Source organism: Motacilla alba, chromosome 4, assembly GCF_015832195.1.
Source record: "Motacilla alba alba isolate MOTALB_02 chromosome 4, Motacilla_alba_V1.0_pri, whole genome shotgun sequence".
NCBI classification, from domain to species: domain Eukaryota; kingdom Metazoa; phylum Chordata; class Aves; order Passeriformes; family Motacillidae; genus Motacilla; species Motacilla alba.
Window position 1 is genome coordinate 52,099,146 of NC_052019.1, and position 21,175 is coordinate 52,120,320.

At 36.5% G+C, this 21,175-nt stretch overlaps 1 protein-coding gene across 3 annotated transcripts in view; it reads right to left on the reverse strand.

Moving 5' to 3' along the window:
* Positions 1-2,933: 2,933 nt before the first annotated feature.
* Positions 2,934-21,175, reverse strand: part of CCSER1 (coiled-coil serine rich protein 1) — a 615,878-nt gene continuing 597,636 nt past the window's right edge. For 2 of the 3 annotated variants that reach the window (XM_038134232.1, XM_038134233.1), the window contains one exon: positions 2,934-11,787. In XM_038134232.1, coding sequence (XP_037990160.1) covers positions 11,302-11,787 — 486 coding nt within the window. In that variant the 3' untranslated portion in view covers positions 2,934-11,301. The remainder of the gene's footprint in view (positions 11,788-21,175) is intronic. The other variant, XM_038134236.1, reaches the window with a different exon arrangement.

A 21,175-nucleotide genomic window follows, 5' to 3' on the forward strand; every position in this document is an offset into this window, starting at 1 on the left:
CACACAACCTTAATTTGTAATCAGAGCTCTCTCTGCTTAGCCATATTAATTAATAGAAAAAAATACCACATCCACTTTAGTAGGCACCATTCAAGTTTCAAAATGAAACTCAATTTAAAAGAAGGAGAAATACAACAGGTGAGTAATGATAGACTGGCATGACTAATAGGGCCATAAACATAGCAAACGAAGAGATTAAACAAAACCTAATATTATTTAATGGGTACAAAAACACTGGACTCCACAGCACAACCATCTCCACTTAAATATTTCAGAACAGTAAACAGTAGGAATGCATGGACTCACAAAGCACTTCTTCAGCTGGTTGCTTGTAGGATCCTTTGTAGGGACAAATCTTGAATTGGTGCATTTGAATCAAGTAAAGAGCCTACGATAATATAGTCTTAAACCAAACTGAGCAAACAACAAAATATCTACATAAACCACACCATGCTGCTCACAGGCCTTGACATTGTCCTACCCCAAAACACACTGCCACTACCTTCCCTGGAGTGCTACCTACCCTAAACACCTGCTATTAATGATGAGAATAAATGCCTTACCCCCACCCTTACCTTTTAAGGCCTGGTAATTCTCTCATCACCTGGTAATTAAATCAAGCACAGGTGGCACTCAATTCCTAATGTTCTCAGTGTCTTAAAGGGGTCAGGATAGTTAGGAGTACAGATAGAAATTTGTAATAATGGGAAGTATGAAAAAGAGAAAAAAGTGAAGGGTGGAAAGAGGAATGGATTAAAGTAACTGATGTAATTTGGAGCAGTATCTGCATCTAGCCAGTGCTGCTAGCAGGGCTGGAATGCAGCAGCTTAAGGGTGGCTACGGATCCCTCTAACACTGCTCTGCACGACATCAGGGTGCTTGCAAGAGTGCTGCATGGAGTTGTAATCATGTTTGCTACTACTCTGACTTGCACTTAGTCACTGTATGCAATATTTTTCTGACTGACACTTAATATGCTTAGCAGAATTATTTCATGTTAGTCATCGAGTGAAATCGAGCTATGCTGATTAGTAGTGTGCTTCCAGCACTTGAAAAATCAGAGATCAATTTCCTTTAATTTCATATTAGTATTTTTTCCATCTGAAACTATGTTTAAGGTTAAGCTCATTCTCTGATATGCAGTTTTTCTAAAGCAAAAACATTAATATTATTTTTTGAGATATCACAACATAAAATATTATGAATTATAATACATACAAGCTAATTGAGGAATTACTTTGCTGTCTGATGAATATTGTTTCACTCTTAGTAATCAGTAGTTTCTGAGGCATTTTTGTGACAGGGAATAAATTCCTGTCCTGTTGTTTCAAAAAAGAAGAGAATGCTTTACAAGGAAGTCAGAAAACATATAAAATGTAACTATATACATATATATGTAACTTCCTGTAACATTTTCAGGCACTTTAAAGCCCATCACAACACAAAGACTAAGCTGTTCGTTATTTTGGACACACGCAAGTTTCATAGAAGTGATGCTATGAGGGAAAGCTTCCTTAGCTCCTAAGCACTTTGCATAACCTGTGCTCATTTCAAAGAGTCTTCCACTTTCCAGCACTTGCATCTAATTTGATGTTTCTTTAGCTTCATTTAGTAGAAGGCTGATAATACGGTAATTTAAATTCACTGAAAAATACCAGATTAAAAACTTTTCTACTATTTCAGCTTCATTTTTCCTTGGAAGATTATATATGAAGCCATAAACTCAAATAACTTTTTAAGCTTCATATTCCTGCCAGGGACCCAAACGCTACAAAGAATTCCTATAAAAAGCACTGAAATGGAGCAGCTATTCAAGAGTGGATAGCAACAGGAAGAAACAGCTTAGATTGGGACATATATTTTAAACAGTATTACTGAGAGAGTAGTAGGCCTCTAAGTACTATGAAATGAGCTGCAGCCATTTCTAGGTGAAGAACTGGAAGCTGAGCTGAGGCTTTCAAATCAGGCACTGAAAATGGTGCACTGGTAGTGATGCAAAAAACAAAACAAAACAAAACAAAACAAAACAAACCCAAACCAATAACCAGAACCACCCCAAACAAAAAACCTCCTGGTCTGAGAATGCAGCCCATCAGAACCATGTATATGCAGGGAAAAGCTGAAATGGAACTCAATTATGACACAATGAGCAATCACTTTGGTCTTCATGCTTCTTTTATTTATATACTGCTGTTCGTGATGACAAATACTTTATAGCCTTACAAATGCAAAAGTTTGCTTATTTCTTCAATATTTGAGTTAAAGTAATATCAATGATTCTGGCCTTTGAAGGTGAAGACATATCATTTAGGTATGCTATGGGGAAAATGAAGCAAAGTGGAGGAGCGCTTTATAACATCCTTAGTTGAAACCTGGGATGGACAACACAAAAATACACACATACTGTAAAAGCAAAACAATGTAGTGGGACAAGACGCTGAAGAGAAGAAAAACAAAAGTAAAGCCTAATTTTATTTATGGAAATTATTATATTCACACTAAGAACAACTGAGAAGTGGAGTAGGGAATTGAGAAATGATGTGTAATCAAAATTATTTGGACTCTCAGGAAACAGTGTAATAAGGAATTTGCAAAATATCAAGGCAGAATGTTGTTTTTTTCCATGCAAGACAGTAGAATTTTTGTATATAATCTTTAGATTTTATAAAACGTTTTGCACAGGTGTTTGTACTTTATTATTAGCACAGTATCGAATATCTTCAACCTAGAGTTCTCATTAAGCATGTAAAGAACGTCAAGGAAAAATGATGCATCTCTTGATTGTGACAGATTGCTAATAGCATTAAGCCATAAAATAATTAGTGTTTATTACACTGCAATATGTATTTCCCAGCAAAAGTATGAAGAAATGTCAAAGAAATATGAACTATTTCAAAGACAAAACCAACACAGGCTCATCTTAGAACACAGGATTTTTATTAACAAATAAAATTTCAGCAGCATGAAAAGAAAAAAAAACCTGTAAGAGCCCTTTATGTTCATTTCAGATATGGAAATATATGAACATGAACCTCTACAATAAGGTTTAAAGTTAGAAGTCTGTACAAATATTAAAAAATAATATTTCTTTCCATAAAACATAGCAGGAAAAAAATGTCAACTAACAGGAACAAACAAATGACAATTAAATAATACCAATAGAATCCCACAGAACAGTTTTACAAACTGCCATAACCCTTCAGAGTAATCTGCAAAAATTATTTACCCAACAATCTGATTTAAAAAAAACCAACAGAATGCTGCTTGATGTTCTTCAGACACAACAGTGTTCTCACCTAAAGGCTACATATCTGTTTTCAGTCAGTGCAAAATGACTGAATTTGAAACACTCAGATTCTTATTACACAGGAGTTACAAAACCTCAAAACAATTAAAAAAGAACAGAAAATAAAAAAAAAATCAGAGTATGTGTGGTACTAAAGTCAAAGGTTAGGGTTATGCCTTGGCAATTCTTAAATATTACAAAGTATTTGCCTGTTTAATAAGTTTAACCAATCTATGGCTTTATAGAGAAAAACCATTAAAATCACTGATGAACTTGTTTAATCAGAATTTAGATACATTTTAAAGATTTCTTTTCAGACCGTACCTTGAGGCAAATACCTTCAGTATTGCAAATTCTGCTCCAAGTTGATTTTTAAGTGTGTTATCTCTTAGCAAAAATATTCTTGTTTATTTCCTTTTAAATCTATGTTACCATCTAAATCAGCAAAGTGATCCTGGACTGACTGGAGTGTGTTCAGTGAAAGAGCTTTACCTTGTCTCCCACACAGGCTTACTGTTCAACACTCTTCAACAGTGCACTACATATACCTTACCTTGGAGGCAATATCTTCCCCCTTTTCTCATCTGTGTTGCTCTTTTAAAGTCTCTAATTCAAGTAATCTCTATAGTATTGCCAATTATATTTAAAAATTAATATCAATAGTATATAACAAATAGCCTTGCCGTGTACTGTTATTAAAATTAAATGGGTGTTCAGCAGTACAGAATAGAAAATTCAATGTCTTGTTAGTTATTAAATTTTTATAGTGGTCAGTAGTTTTAAAAAAAATATCATCCTGGACAGCAGAATACTCACAGACAAGTTCACCATGAGGAAATTATCAGATAAAATTTCCAATTTTGGTACATGAAACAGAACACTTGTTTATAGAAAAATGCCAAAAGCTCTATAGTTGCCCTCAGGAGTACTGAAGAACATATTTTCAAAAATAGTCAGAGCTTTAATCAATTTTTTAAATTTTAATTTTAATTTTCCCCTAACCAGTTTAAAATTCACATAGGCCAAGCTGTTTGTGAGGATGTTTGAATAAAGGTTTTCTCACAAGATCCCTGTTCCTTTACTGGAAAGGAAAACCAAAACTGTGACCCTGTTAACCAAGTGCAGCTCTTGATGTAGGGTCGGGGTCATGACTCTCTTCAATGTTTTCTCGTTGTTGCCCAACATAAGGGCATTACCACAGCTGCGTGAAATAAAATTACATAAAACTGCTTCAGATAGTTAGAGAAGACTGTACAAAGTGCAAGGCTTTAGAGATAGAATATTTTCATTTATTCTTTTTGTCTGAATTGTTTCTATGTTACAATGCAAATTGCACTGCTCCACTTACACTTATCCTTCAGATAAAGACAATACCCTGGTAATAAAAGGATGTAAATTCACTCAGATGCTGTTTGATCAAATTATGGAAGTACCCTTAACCATACTTTGGAATATTATGCAACCATTTTATCTCATTTCTTGTTATTCCAATAGATTTACTCCATAAATATATTGTTTCAGTGTTATTTCACAGCAAATGGCTATGCACCACCAGCTCTGGAACAGAAAAAGAGCTATTAATCTGTCAGCCTTCACCCTTTCATTAGACTTTTCCGAGCAACAAAACATCTGTTCTCCTCCTACATAGATTTTTTATATCCTGTTGATCCTCTTGCTTAAAACACATCAGATGAATCACTGATTAAGGACTTTGATTGCTTATATTCTCCTTGCGATGTTGATCATCTCTCCACACATTCTGTAGAGCACGTACTAAAACATTTTATTTTGTTCACACTGTTAGCCATGGAAAACAAATAGATTTTCTTTTAAAAGAAATTAATGATTTAGCAAACAAAGCCTAATGGTATAGCTGGACAAGCAACTTTAGTATGAAGGCCATTTCTTGTCTTTTCTACTTATGTGGAGTGTTTGAAAACTAGTTATATTTAGATATAAGTAAAAATACTTTTTATACATCATACCTTTCAAACAACAAACATGAATGACATTGTTTATGTCAGAAAAAATATTTATTTGTGTGTTAGCTTTTTAAAGAAGAGGGATTTGACTGTTTTATGGGACTGCTTACATGCTTAAATTTAAGTAGAGAATTCTGAACCCTGTTGAAATCAAGTTTAGGTTAGAAAAAAAATACAAGTCCCTGTGTAATTCATATGAAACCATTCTATAAAATGCATGGACCTAAAATGGAAAATTCCAAATAAATTAAAATTTTACTAGTACTGTTGATACCCATATGCATTGTAAAACTACATTATTGGGGCCTTTTCAAGGTGACAAAGAGCAGGGTCAAACCTGGCAATGTATTTGTCTATGTAGGTGCATAAGTAAGTCTGACAGTTTTTGGGTAGATGTAAATCAGCTGTGACCTCAACTCACCAGCAGACCACCCAGCTGGGAAAGGACATTTTCTGTGAATGCACTGCTTTCTACTACCCCAGCAGCACAGCAGTTTTAGGAGAAAATGTTAAAATATTTTAATGATGAGATATTTTAAATTAAAAAAAAAAATCCAGTGGAGCCTTCTCATAGCAGGAACAACACTGTGGTGCATCCTGTCTCACAGAGTCATCGCAACTCCATACCTAAGGGAAATGTTCCTGAAATCCAGAGAAACAGAAAGGGTCATGATGCAGAATATAAGGAGACAGTATTTGCCCACTAGAAATATCTTCTCAGCGGAGTATTTTCTGTTCTACAACCTCTATGTGGATGTAGAAACCAAACAGATCTGATATTTGCCACCTCCATCATATTCTCACAAATCCTTCGTAGTTATGATCACCCAGAATAGGTTTTCCATCCCCAGGAAATACACAGAGACCTCCAGGTATTTTCTTGTTGTGCTGCTTTCAGAGTAGCAGGATTACTTCTGCAGAAATCCTCAACAGCCCTCCCTGTGTGTTTCAAGTACTGGATTGATGGCAAAAACCTCCCAGAACTAGAGGTAATGATTTCCAGGTAATGAAGGCAACAAAACCAACAAAGCCAAACATATTTCACAGCTGTACAGAAGGCAAGTGACAGCTGTGGCTAGTGAGAATCACAGATTTGTGGGAAACATATGCTGAAAAAAAATTTTTTTTTCCTTTTTTATTTTCTTGTCTTTAGATACAGGGAGATAAATTTTAAGTGTATTTTAAAATAAAAATTAACCACAAAATCTTTCCAAAAACTTCAATAACTAAGTTTCTTTTCTATTGACTTTGCAACAACTGAAGATCCTTGAAGAACAAGAAGATAATTAAATCCAGATTGTTCTCCTAGACTGAAAATACATTGCAAATCTCAAGCTCCTCAGGGAGGATATCCAATGTCTTTATACTGTGAGGAGTTAGAATCATATCTGTTACAGTGGATAAACTCTCACATCCTGGACAGATCACCAGTGAGAAAGCAAGTTCCAAACAGAACTTACAAGGTTAAAACTAGCATATGGCATTTTTATCTCAAAAAAAACCCCCAAAAACAAAACCAAAAAACCCAACAACCCAGCAAGGTGTGTTCTGCAGTTGATGAAATTTCCATATTATTTTAGAAGTACCTCATATGGGATATTTTAAAGTCCCTTTAAAGACACTCATAGTCTGCATGATTTGATTTGAGGCTGTTCTCCTGAGGAATCTCTGTCAACTTCTTGCTGGCTGAACAGCACTAGGATACAGCCTGGAAAGGATGCTGTGTGTTACTCCCAGCTGGGAGAGGACCTCCACAGATAGTTTCAATGTACTTTCTCACACTCTAGTGCCTGCTATATCTAGAGCAAGCTTCAAACAGCAAATTCTCCCCCTGAAAAAATTCATCGGAGAGGGGTAGAGGCCATTGAACATATTTCATTACTGCTCAGATACAGAAGTTCCCAATATCTTAACAAATTCATCAACTTTACAAACATCTGTGGGAAGTCCCCCCTGTATTTTTTTTTCTCCAGATATTTATTTCAAGATTTTGCATTTTGTTAGATGTTACTCTAGTTCATTTGTGAACGTGTAGATGTACAAAGGGTTTGCAAGGTTTTTTGCTTTTAAATGTCAAGGGGAAAAAGAAGTGCATTCACCATAGATCATGATCTGATGTTTTTGTTAGATTAAGTATTTTCTTGTCTTTTTTTGACCCAGAAAAGATTTCCAGATTTAGAGAACTCCTGTGCATAAACTGAGGCTAGGTGGATTAAAGGCCACAATCCCAATCATCAGGTGATTTAACTCAGTAGAACCTAATTGAAGGCAGTGTCATACCAATCAAAACAGTGGAAATATGGCACAGCTCTAAGGGCATGTAAAGTGCACTACTGATTGTGAACACCTTATTTTTATTAGTCTGAAAAGTGTACCGTGTATTTAACAGTATAAAGTGAGTCAGCACAAACAGAAATCATAACTTCCAAACTGGCTTTTTGGAAAGGGAAAGCCACAAATTTTTATTGGTAATGAATGTGTAATGACTGGAATGAACCTGTAGGACAAATATGAACATTTGGGTAAGCTTTCAAATGCTTATCTAAACATCATTTGAGCATCTTAGTCTGGATATATACCCTTTTACAATTTCCAGGGAAAAAGCCATATAAGGAAAGGCCTTCTAACATTTATGTGGAGTTGTGTGGAATAAGAACCAGTAAGAGTCTGGATTGAAGTAAAGGCATCATTCTGGTTGTTTCATTTACATAGAGAGGGCTGGCATGCCTGGAAAGGTGGCAGAAATTTCTGTTGCTGGATGCTTTCATATGCTGCTAAATAGAGGAGAGCTTTGTAGCAATGTTTCTTTTTCCAGTATGCACAAGCACACAGCTTGAGCTTCATCTACATGCACAAATTATACAAAAAACCCTTTCCACTGCTCTGAAGGCCAAACACAAAAACAGTATTGGACAAATGTTTTCCTTCCATCTCAAGAATTTATCACCAGCGCTGGCCCTAGCATGTTATTTTATCTTATGAACACGTCCTAGTCAGGGTAAGGCTAGAGATGATGATGAGCACATTTCAGGTGTGGCTCTGGTAACTTATTAAAAAAATATTTAGGGCACAGATCTAAGGTTTCTTTTGCCAAGTGATTGCTCTAAAAAAAGTGGGATGGACACTGCTTCAAGTGGAAACAGTTTTTCTTTGGGGACTTCGTGCTCCTTAAGACGCCCTCTATCACACTGAAAGACATGGAACTAACAAGTAATTTTAAGCAGAAACTCTGCAGTTATGCTTTGTTGTACAGAAAGAGAAAAAAAAGACCGGAAGAAAGGTACATCCATGGAAAAAAATAATAAATGCCTTTTCCCCCTGGTGTCATGTCTTTGGATATGTACAGCCTTGGAGAAATGTATAAATCATTTTGTACATGGAACTCTTAAAAAACTAGAGATTTTTAGTACAAAGGAATCAATTCACTGCAAGAATGTCCACATGCTGTTGCTTTATGATTTGCTATATACACGAGAGGACCAAAGGAAGGACCTCTTTTACAGTTACTGCTGTACTGTATATTAACATGTGGCTAAGACCCTTCTCTGGGTGAGATTTACACTTAGTATTACAAATAACATAACAATGCTGAAAATACTGATACAAAACAGCTTCAAGATGACATTTTAAAAATATCCCTCATTTTTATTGAACTGTTTTTTCCAGTTTTTTTAAGTTTCAGCTCTATAAAAGATTCTCCAAGAAAATAGTAGCATTTGAAATACTATTTTTGAAGCTTATAGATGGATTTTTTTTTTAATAAAGTGTAATCCAAAAGTCCATTTTCCCAGGATAAAAAACCAACTATAGATACAGTACATAACCTAAAACTGAAGAGGGTATTGGTTTATTTTGTGTTTGTTTGTTTGTTTTGTTTGTTTTAACATAGTACAGTACGTTTGTATCCTGGAAAAAAATTCCTTGATTACAGTGTCTGTTTAATTTATTTACAGATCTGAAATTGAATTGCATACCTGTGCTCTTGAGATGAGCAATACTGAAATGAATTGATAGCAAGAATTAATTGTCCTTTCAATCTACCATGACTTTAAGATATTGCTAAGAAGAAGAAGAAGAAGAAGAAGAAGTGATTCTGAGTAGCAAAATTTTCTTATTACTATTTTTAACTTATTTGGTAGACTTCAAATTATGAGTTTCAATGCAAGACTGGGAGTCTTGAACACCCACAGTTAATTCGGTAAAGCTGTGTTTGCAATTTTTGCACATTCTGTTTTGGCAGTAGCAATGCACACATGAACACGAACAATTTTGGCAAATGTTTGTCTTGGTTCTTATGTATCCATCTCTGGATACCCAAAATTATCACTACAGAATATTTAGACAAAACCTGCTCTCTTCAATATCAGATAGTGTAATAAATTCTGCTCTAATAAAAATCAAATCCTCAATAAACAAAAGCCTGAAATTTCAGGCTATTGAAGTTACTTTACAGAATATCTGCCAAGATAATGGTCTATTTTTTCTAGTTTAAGCAAGACTTGTTAATAAAATTTCCTTGTAATAATCCAAATATTATGTAGTGAAGCATATATATTTAACACTAGGTAAAATTTTGTCTTTATTTCATATACTCCATGTGACTTAACTTTTAAAAGTTGCAGATTTTTAGTGGCTACAGAAGCTTTATTTTCCATTATATGCTATCTGTTAAGTCTCAATGGCTTGTTTCTGTGTGTAAAAATGTGCTGCACCCTTATCTTTCCTTATTAATCACTGGTTAAACAGAGAAGTGACTTGTCTCAGATCTGCCTCAAGCGTACTTAAATGTGCCAAATTATTTTTAAACTACTAACTGCATGTGCCATTGTAACTCAAACAGATTACCCTGCACCAGAGAGGTTGTAAACCAAGTGTCATGTTTCACATATGCCACATATTTGGTGCAACTGACTGAGAAGTTCCCAAGCCTCTGAGAGGGGAAAACCAGATCTTTTGCAATCGACAGGTCTCCAAGTTCTGTGGTGTGGTCAGATGATTTCATACTCCCGTGAGACCAGGCAATAAATTAATCTCACTTGTCTATTACATGTCAAGACTAACAAACCCACTGAGCTGGTGTAAACCAACAGGTCCTGAAGTGCAGGTGATACAGCCCACAGAAATTGTGACTGACACAGGTTGTTCAGCCTGGGTAATAAGATGATTTCTCTTACTTTAGGCTATCAGACATTTTTGGTTTGGGAAGTGGAATGAAATTATAGGATGAATTACACAGCAGAATGTCACATCCCATCATGAGTGCTACAGTGCCTGTAAAGCACAAAGATCACCACAACTTGACATGCCCTCATAGAACAGAAACACTCAGAGAAATGCAGTTAAATAGAAGTGTGAAGAGGGAAGGGAAGGTTGAGGAAACAAGCTGACATCCTCAGTCTGGGACCCAATTTACTGACTCAAATACCTGGCAACTCTCTATGAACCTGTTAGAGGAAAATCAATTACTTCCTCCACTTGTAGCATGACGCACTCATGAAGCACATACAGCAGGAAGTGGTAACACTCTGTAAGTTACCAAATTTCACTGTATTAAAAAAAATGTGTAAAAAGAGGGTCCTTAAAGATTTCTGACTCCTTATTTCCCTAATCTCTATGAAATTCAAGAGGGTTTACTATATTACTTATCTATTTATTCCTCACATCTACTTTAACAGTAATATTATTAAACATACAGGTTTTATTTAAGATCATCTTCTAGAACTTTAGGGAATCATAGCAACTTGTAGAGGGGTAAAATATATTTAGCCAATATTGGACTAGCAGTGCCAGCCAAATGGTCCCATTTATTAAACTCATGGTGACTTCTGCATGACAAATCAGCCCAGTTATTGAACAAACTCATTCATCCTTTTGCCTCAGTCCAAGGTGGGAAAATACAGAACCTACAGACAAAGTTAATATTTTTTTTTCACATGAAAGTAGCAGCAGATGAGAACTGAAGACAGAGCTCTAGGTGAGCTTACATCCCTCTTTAATCAACTCTCCTTCCATGGCAAGAAAAGAAGCACCTTGTTAGCCATCTTGTTGACCTAAAGTCTGTAGCTCTGCCGTGTGTAAATTGTGGTGGAGGAAAACATTCTTTCTGCTGTACATGTGTAAAGAGATGGGTCCCCTCGGGGGCTGTCCCAGTCTCCCTGTGAAGGTGGTGTGCTGTCGAGGCACAGCACTTTGGTCTTTTGGAGCTCCTGAGAAGACGGGGAAGCCGTCGGCCTTGGATGCTGGCTTTGCTGGGCTGGGGGCCGTGACAGCCGAACCGTTCTGGGTGGCCTCTGAGGCCAGGGTTTCGTACGTGCCTCGGGTGTGCTTGATGGCTTCCACGATCTCCTTCTCCTTCAGGAGGCTGCTCAGACACAAATTAGACAGCTGACAGCTCTTGCTTTCATAGGCTGCTTCTTGGTTGCCTGGTGGGAGTCTAAAAGGGTCCTCGGTGGGAGTAAGTGCTGACTTTCTGTCCCTTGTGCTGAGATTTTGGCTCACCATTCTGATTGGATATGTAGTCTGGGGAAACGAAAGAAGACAAAACGAATTAGTAATAGAACGCAGAAGAAAAATGGTGTGAAGTACATAAACCACTCCTCACTACACATGAACAGCACATGTGTCTGGCAGATTAAAAGGAAAGACAACTCCAATTGATGGTAAAACTTCCAAAACTTCATTCACATTTAATAGCACTAGCATTGAAAAATGCTTGCTGCGGGTAATGATTTGGGCATTTTCCTTTAAAAAAACAGAGTCAAAGGAGGATTTTTTTTTCCAGAACATAATAAATGGAGAAGAAGTTTTCATGAATTGTAAACAGATTTTCAAAAGCATTTCACATAGTGAAATAAAGAGAAGTTTGATTGCATAGAGTTCAACACTCAATACTCTCAAATCCTTACAAAATATAAAGAACATATTTTGTAAATATCTTCAGGCCTCAGTTAAGCTCAGAACATGTTCAATTTTCACTGTCCCTTGAATCCAGGTGTTTTGTTGTGTATTTACAAGTAAAATACTACAGAAGAGCACAAATTTTATTTCAGCTGCCTGGAAAAAAATACAATGTAAGAAGGATTCCAGCACGTTACCAACTTCTGATGCTGTGCAAGCATGTGTGCATCTGATTTTGTTGAAATGATGGTAATTTATCTGTGCATGGCAAATCAGATCACTGCAGACTTCCAGCATGTACCTGGTGTGATGCTTCATACTGTCCCTAGAACACCTGACTGGGGAGGAGATGATGGTACCCTTTCCCAGAGAATGGTTAAAGCAACTGGATTATTTGAAACACAAGTCCAGTTTGACTCCTTACAGGTTTTCTGCAACAGAACTCTGAAAGGACACAGGAGCAGATTCTTGACATTTACAGTGACATATGGGTTCTGATGTTGCAGAACAAAGCTGAGAGAATAAAAAATACTACCAAGCCTTCCAACAATATTTGGTTAAAAATCTTTCATGGTGTTTCCATGATTTCACAGGAAACTCAGATCTATTGTTTCAGAATTAATTGTATCACTTCACATGCATTTCTATTTTAACCAGCACAGAAGAATTATATTGTCAGTATTCATAGCTTAAATCCTTTTTTTTACAGCCGGCCAATAGTCATGATTCCATGCAGAGCCATATGCAGGTTTGGGTATAAGGATTGCAGGGCATTTTAGGCATCAGAGATGATATTTAAAAAGAAAAAAAATTATTAGGACTGAAACATCATTTTTTCCCACTTTATTCAGTGCTGATTGCACACAGATTTATAAATGGGAGAAGAACTCTTCCAGAAAACATGATTTCAGTTTTTATATCTGCAGCACATAGGTGTTGCAATGAAATTCCATTTAATTCCTAGGATATCATTCTTGGGAGCACCTGTCTGTAAATCCAAACACTTTTCATCTATCTATCTATCTATCTATCTATCTATCTATCTATCTATCTATCTATCTATCTATCCATAAATTATTTATTTCCATGCCAGTAAATATAATCTTTCTACTAGGACAAGAGTCAAATTTAATGCCCTGTCAAAAATCCAAGCATTTATTGTAAGGGAATGATTCAGGAGTTACCCTATGTCACCCTGTATCTTCGAAAACCTAAGGATTGATATAGAACCTTAGAGGCACTTCACTGTGGGACCTCCAGTCTATCCTGAACTTCTGGTTGACCCCAGTTTATCCCTCTAGACATTTATGGTCCTTAGTCATCTGTAAAGGATCTTCATCGATGTAACCTGTACAGCCTTCTCCTCTAAGATTTTCTCACTATATTACAGTTATTTTAGAAAAGGTCTTCCTAATGTCTAAACTGTATCTTTCTGGCTTCAAGACCATTCCTTCTCTCTCTCTCTCGTGAAAATTAAGAAAGAATTGCTGTTTGATCTTGAATACCTGTTTATGGCTTCAAAAAATGCTGTCAAGCAACCCTTTAATCCTCTCTGCTCTAGAATAAAAAAATACCATATTGACTTTTTCTCATAGGACTCATCTGCTAGACTCTGAGTCATTCACACTTCTCTTCCCTACAGAACCCCTTCAGTAATTCCACTATTTTTTTCTTGAAGTAGAAGGCTCAGGAGTACAGTACTCAATGTAATCCCCCACCATTATGAAGCAGAACAAACACTATTCATCCTATGAGGGACTTCTTCATCTGCTTATTAATTACTCCAGCAGGAGGCTAGTAATTTTATTTGGCAACAGCATGACATTGATCATTCATGTTCATCTAGTTGTCCACAATATTTTCATGATTTTTAATGCAAAATTATATCTAAATTCAGTTGATTATTGTCACCTACTGTCACCTATTGCTTTTTACCTTGATGAAAAGCTGTTATGACTATCTAGCACTGGGGTGTTTCTTTCCTCTTCCTTATGAAGGTTATATTTCACTTGAAATATTTTCAATTTAGAAAATAAATGCTTGGTTTGTAGGTCTATGAAATATTGCCTTCTGGTTGCTGGCCAATGGGGGAGACAATGTGTGTGTATGTATCAATAAATGTTTAATAATATAAATGTGGTTAGGGAAGGTCTTAGTTGTGTGAAACTATAACTAGCTGAAATTCCCTTCCTATTGAGTAATTAAACAAATACCAAGTGGTGACAAATTAAGAGCTAGTCTACCTACATTAAAACACCAACAGAAATTCAGAATACGCCATCATAATTTTAAGAAATTGGTTTGGTCCTATCCCCAGCAATAAGATAATAAGCTGGTTAACAAGGAAAGCCAGACTCATTCCATCAGATGCATAGTTACACATCTAATGAGCAGAGACTTTAATGACACACTGCCAAAACCCAATACTACTATTGCTATCTATGATAAATTACTGAAGAACAGCTTCCAATCAGGAAAAGTGAGAACAGTTTTCAGACAAGAGTAAAATCAACAAGAAAACTTTTCCTCTCTCCTCATCCCAATAATATTATTCTCCCTACAAAATACTGTCAATAAAAAGTCCAGTGCTGCTTTGATTTTCACGCAAGTTATTTTTTGGTACGATTATAATGTTTTTATAAAAATTGCAACATAAAGGATTGGAATGAATTACTTTTTCTCTTGATGAATTCAGGTAATGTAGTTTGAAAGAATGCAGTGCAACCAAATTTTCTTGCTGATCCATTTTACAGTTATTTAGGATCCTCATGATCTGGGCAAAATAAGAAAAATGTCCCAGAATGAGACGTGCAGAACTAAAAGCCACACATGCCATACGATAAAACTCCCAAACCAAACCAACTTTGGACAAAGTTAAACATTTATTTTTAACCTATTTCTCCTTATCTTCCTGTACATGATTAACGCAAATTTCCCAGCGCGGAACTTTCAGGTACTAACTGCATTCTCTGAGCAAGAGACATGAGCGAGCAAAGCCACAATCCCAGTGCATCTGTTGGCCAATTCCAAGGCTGAGTCCTTGTCCAAAGCTGAAGGTGGCTTGGTGCCAGTCGTGCTCCAGCCCAGCCTAGAGCAGCTGCAGGGCTGCTGTAAACTGCTGCTTGGCGGAGCTCCAGGGAGCCGATCTGCCAGCTGGTGACTGCTGAAGCAAAAAATCCATTCATCTTTTTCCCTTTTATTTTTCAGTAGCCCAGCTAGAACCAACAATTTCTCTGCCCCAGAAATCCCCAATGCCACTCTATAGTCTGTCTAACTGTGGACTCAGGAAATGGGCTGCAATTAGGATGCAAATGGGGTTCTGAAATTTCTTTCAAAAGTAGCCCATTTTAAATATATGCAGCAGAAAGAAAAGGCCTCCTTTGTTGTTTCAAATATGTCTTAACCTTTAAGCAAACATCTGGATTTGAATTTCCTGATGATATTAAACACACTCACAAGAAGTGCATGCCTTCATGCTTGAGTCTATTTCCCAAAAACGAAAAAAAAATTAAAATCTGATTGGCTGTACAATTTTAGTCAGCTTGTAGCATGTCTGTTTTAAGGTACATAAGTGTGAGAAAGTTCAAAATAATTTAGCTTTGATTATTCCAAACTAGTGCTAAATAAATAAGGATTGAACCAAAATGGGAACTTAATATTCTTAAAATATTCTTTCCATAATTTTTTAGGGTTCATTTTTGTGATTGTAAGTATAATAACTTTTTCTTATATTAAGAAAAAAAACCAAGCCCCTTCAATAACCCAGTGGTAAGTAATGAAAATGTACTACTTTTATAGAAAGCTCCAGAATGAGACATTATAAACAAAACACTGCAGCCATTCATCACTTTCCATTTTCAAAGCCAATGAGTGAAATATGACAAGAGTTAACAACAAGACAACACCGCTGCAGGACATTTGAAAATTAATATTGTTTCTGACTGTCTGGTGATAAAGTACTAATAAAAAATGATGGGAAAAGACATGAATTACAAAAACACCCCAAAAAGGGTGCAGATTTTAAGAAGTCTGTGCCCAGAGGCATTTGGGAGTCTTAGATGCCTATAATGTAATTCTTCCAAGTACAGCAACTTTCTTAAATACATCATTGTGACAACAGGCACAGAGAATAAAACCAAACAAAACATGCTCTCATCGGTGTACCTGCTGCACCCTGACAACCAAACAATGCTGTAGCTCACGAACATGGTTTTACCACCCCAAAGGATTTTACACTTTCAGAGGTGTTAATGGAAGCACACTACAGAGAGCAATTATTCTGACAGGAACCTGACGACTTTCTGGATTCCCTCATGTTTTCTATTGCTTAATTATTTTGTGTTTGCTGATACACAAGGAAGGTGAAATGTGTTCTCCAATGTAATATTTACTACGTGGCCCAGCATGGCTCCCTTGGTCCTTGTCAGGTCTCAGCTGGATTGCAGCACCTGCCGCAGAACCGTCCCAATTTGCAGCCGAGCCCAGACTCTTAAAACACAAAGCAACACGAAGGAGTACAGACACAAAGCAAGGTGCTACAGCTCTGTATTTCTTTTAAGGATGGAAAGGATGAAGCCCTTCCTGATGCTTTTAAATTTACACACCTTCAGATGCCTTTTGCAGTTCTGACAGTTTATAAAAGTGCAGATCTAATTTACCAAAACACAGGTTAACTCAGTGCTTTGATATGCCACATCTGTCACTATGTCAGCTTCTTAATTTCTACACCTCCTTACTTTTGTCCTTACCAGCTTCCAGCCTAGAGACGATTCAACACAAAATGTAATTTAGCTGCAGCAGGTAATTGTTCTTCATTCAAGTCTCTTAAAAATCACTCACTCTTATTGATTTCAGTAGCACCTGGACTGAAAGTGTAGCTTTTACAATCCAGACCTGCATCTATTGTACATCTCATGCTGCCTTCTGGCAACACGGGACAAATGAAAGAAATAAAGTCCAGCGTGGCAAAATAAGGCATGGACTTTATCAACAGGTTACGGTTAAGAACTAGCTGCTGATCCATTTATCAGCTCTGCTATTGTCCTTTATAAAATGAATGCAGTCAACATAAATCACAAACATTTTTCTTTCTGCCTTTTAAACACTTCCATTTCCTTACTGAAAGGAAAAATTATGAGCTACTAAAATGCTGCCTCTTTGCCACAAGGCCATTTAAACAAACAGGCAAATGGAATAAAAGTTAACTGTAGTGGTGAGTTAATATCCTAAAACAATTTTATAGTAGTGAGGATACAATGTGATAAGTAACAGACTGAGTGCTTAAAAAAGATCTTCATCTTCTCACAACATGGAACTATCATTGACAAATTTTATTTATCTGAGTAATAATGCATGCTTAAGACAACAAGGCATAAAAGAGGTAGTGCTGTTTTATAAAGCAGGAAGAAAACAGCAAAGAATTTCCCATTAATTTCTAGTTACAGGAAATCATTGCTCTGCACTCTCAATACTGCATTTCAAGGGTTACGTGGAAGATTTTTCTCATCAATACAGCTAAGGAGAAGATTCAGCATTTCACAGCTGTTTACCACACCTTCCAAATAAAACAATTAGAACTTTGGAGCTGTTAATCACATTCTTCAAAAATGCCACAAAATTCACTTAGATGATACTAAGTACACCTTTTTATACACTATGGTTTAAAATTTTAAATAACCCTAAAAATACTTATGAAAATGAAAGCTACTAAATAGCGTGGATCTTTCAATGACAGAACTACCAAACAGCAGGACATGCTATGTGAAATAACAAATCTTATGTTTCTCAGTCTGCATCTAAGATCTTCCTCAAGATCAGAAAGTCAAAATGGAAAAGGTAATGAACTTTCCTTTTGTTGCAGATGCAATGACTTTTACACACATTTAAAAAATCTGTTAAATCCCTAATCTCGGAAACATCCTATCTTTAGCAAATACTAGCTCTCCTATCTCCAGCAGTTCTCTCAACATTTCTGCTTCTACAGAAGCCTTTAGCATCTTCTTTACTGATCTTGTATCCGCTCAGGTTCTTTGGGCAGACACAGCCATTGCAGCAAACAATGAGGAGAATCTCTTCATTAAGCTCTTTTCATGCACAGGCTCCACCGTGGTTACAGGCAAGAGAGTCTAGAATAAAATGCCCAAGTCAAACTTGCCCTTGAACCTCCCAGGCTGCATTCCATGGGACTGGATAGGCCCCATGTTCACCCAGCACATCGGGTCTCACGGACTCTGTGCAACCTAAGAGAAATTAGGGCCACTTATGCCCTGCTTTTAGCTACAGTCATATCAAAAGCCACAGATGTGTACAGTCAAGGTCCTCTGTGGCATAACGGATGCAAAATGAACTGATGGGAAAGGAGAAGTGGGTCCATGGGAACACAAGGGTCACTGCAAAAGACCACAGTTTGTTCAATGTGGGCAGTGAAATAAGACACAAAGGTCCCGAGGAAACACTAATGGAGTTTGCTCTGAAATTACTAGCAGGAAAACTGCACAAGTGCTAATTAGCCCTTCTGAAAGTGTGTGCTACTCAGCTGACATTTATTGCTATGCAAGCCAAGCCAGTATTCCTGTACAGCATTTGATGTGCCATGTAGACATAACCAGTTGTTCGAGGACCTCTGCCTTGTGCCTTACCTATTTTACTGATGAGCAGCTGTCTGAAAGATATGAAGTCCATTTCTAGCCTCAGGCCTGTCATGTGATCACCAAAACCTGATTGCTGTACCTGTAGATCATCTGAGTTAAAACTGACTTGCAGGTGGCAAGTACCTTTGACAACTCCTAATACCTACATGCTTAGTCTTTACTAGGTTTCCAATGATACACCTATGTTTTCTTAATCTAATATCACTTAGTATGATTTCCCAGAGTATTAGAAATTTCATATATAAAATGAAATTCATGTGAGGATGTATTCCCTTAAATAACATACCAGGAGACAGCAGCCTTAGAAGTGGTAGTCTCAGGAAGATTTTAATAGGGATTGCACAGGTGCTTATTTCTTATATTGCTCTATATCTGAAAAATACTTCTAGGAAAAGAAAGTAAAACTATATATATTTTGCTTATAGATGTTATGTTTAGGATAAGAATCCTAATAATTTGTCATGTGAGGCTTTTACTTTAGTAGCTTGGGCATATTATAGGGTCTCAAATTGTGTATGTGTATATTTTTTATATTGTACCTTCTATGAAGAAAATAATAATATATATTTACCTTTGAGTTCAGGACTTTCTTGTCTAGCTTTCAATTAGTGAATGCCACAAATCAGATTTCTAATGAATGCCTGCCTTCTGAAATGAGCACTGCTTGCTTTTTCATAAAAGAACACACAAACCCCAGATGGATTGTACTTAGCCAACACTCATCTTTTTTCATTACATTATTTAACAACAATAAAAATTCCTTCTATTAAATTTTCATAAATGAGTTCCATAAATTAGCATCCTTACTGTTGAAAGCCATAAGGGCTGGACTTATAACTACAGCAGAGGAAATTGCATACATTGGCAAATGATGATCAGATACTGTTGTACTAATCAGTGACACTGCCCCTCAGGTCAATAAACAGTCTGCAAAGGAGAAATCAGCAGGCTAATACAAACGGCAAATTTTATCCTGATGACAAGAAAAGAAATCCTAATTACCCTTAAACTGACTTGACTTTTTATTTTTATGATGAGATTACTGAGACCAAGATAGTCTTGAAGGGAAAGGGAAAATATTCTTTTTACTTTAATATCTATATATGAGAGCATCTGTTTTAGGAATGAAATATCACAAAGTAGTCAGATTTTTTTTATCCCAAAAGTAAATTTCTGTAATTAGGCCTTTCCTTGTGGCTGGACCAAAAAATTACAACATAACTATAATCAATCCCTAGCCTTAACTTGTTTGCTTTAATGTGTTGAACAAAATAAAGACACCCATGACAGGATTAAGCATTACTATTCCAGGAAGATATTGACTCCCTGCTGAAGGATTCAGTCAGGACAAAAACCTGTATGAACTTTGCACCATAGGACAATACTCAGTGAATCAGACTTCATTCATAATAGAGAAATGTACCTTAAAACATTTTCTTCAAAGATCTTACTAACTAACTATGATGGTTATACATTTATGCTGAGTGAATTATTCCATGCCTAGTTTTTTTTTTTTTTTTTTTTTTTTTTTTTTTTTTTTTTTTTTTAAGGCACTGGCAATCTTAGAAATAGCAAAAGAATAAATAGGATTCTCTTGGAATAGGGAATATGTCTACCTTTTTTTTTCCTTTTTCTTTTAAACCAATGACTTGAAAATGTTTGGCCTTGTTGGTACGGAACTGGTACATATAAATTCTGTTCTCTAATCTCCATCTGTCAGCATCAAATATATTTACAGCAAGGAAATCTTGTCAGAGAGAGGAAAGGGACTCCCAGACAAGAGGTATAAGGAGTTGTAAAGGAAATGTGACCTCCATAAGGATTCCTCACAACTGATTTACGTGAAAGAGAAGTTGCTTTAACAAAATAGTGTTTGTAGTTGAATGATGTTATCACAGAACCATTGGATGATTTGGGTTGGAAGGGACCTTAAACATCACCTTGTTCCAACCCCCCTGCCATGGCCAGAGACATCTTCCAGTAGACCAGGTTTCTCAAAGCCCTATCCAACCTGGTCCTCAACATTTCAAGGGATAAGACATCCACAGCTTCTCTGGGCCATCTATTCCAGTGCCTCACTACAACCTGAAAGAATTTCTTCCCAATATCTAGTCTAAATCTCTTCTCTTTTAGTTTAAAACCACTCTCCCTTGCCCTGTCACTCTCTGTCTGAGCAAAAAGTCACTCTTCCTCTTTTTTCTAAGCCCCCTTTAAGTACTAGAATGAACTGTAAGGTGTCCCCAGAGTCCTCCCATCTCCAGGCTGAACAGTCCCAACTCTCCCAACTTGTCTTCATGGCAGAGGTGCTCCAGCCCTCTGATCATCTTTGTGGCCCTCCTCTGGACATGCTCCAAGAGGTC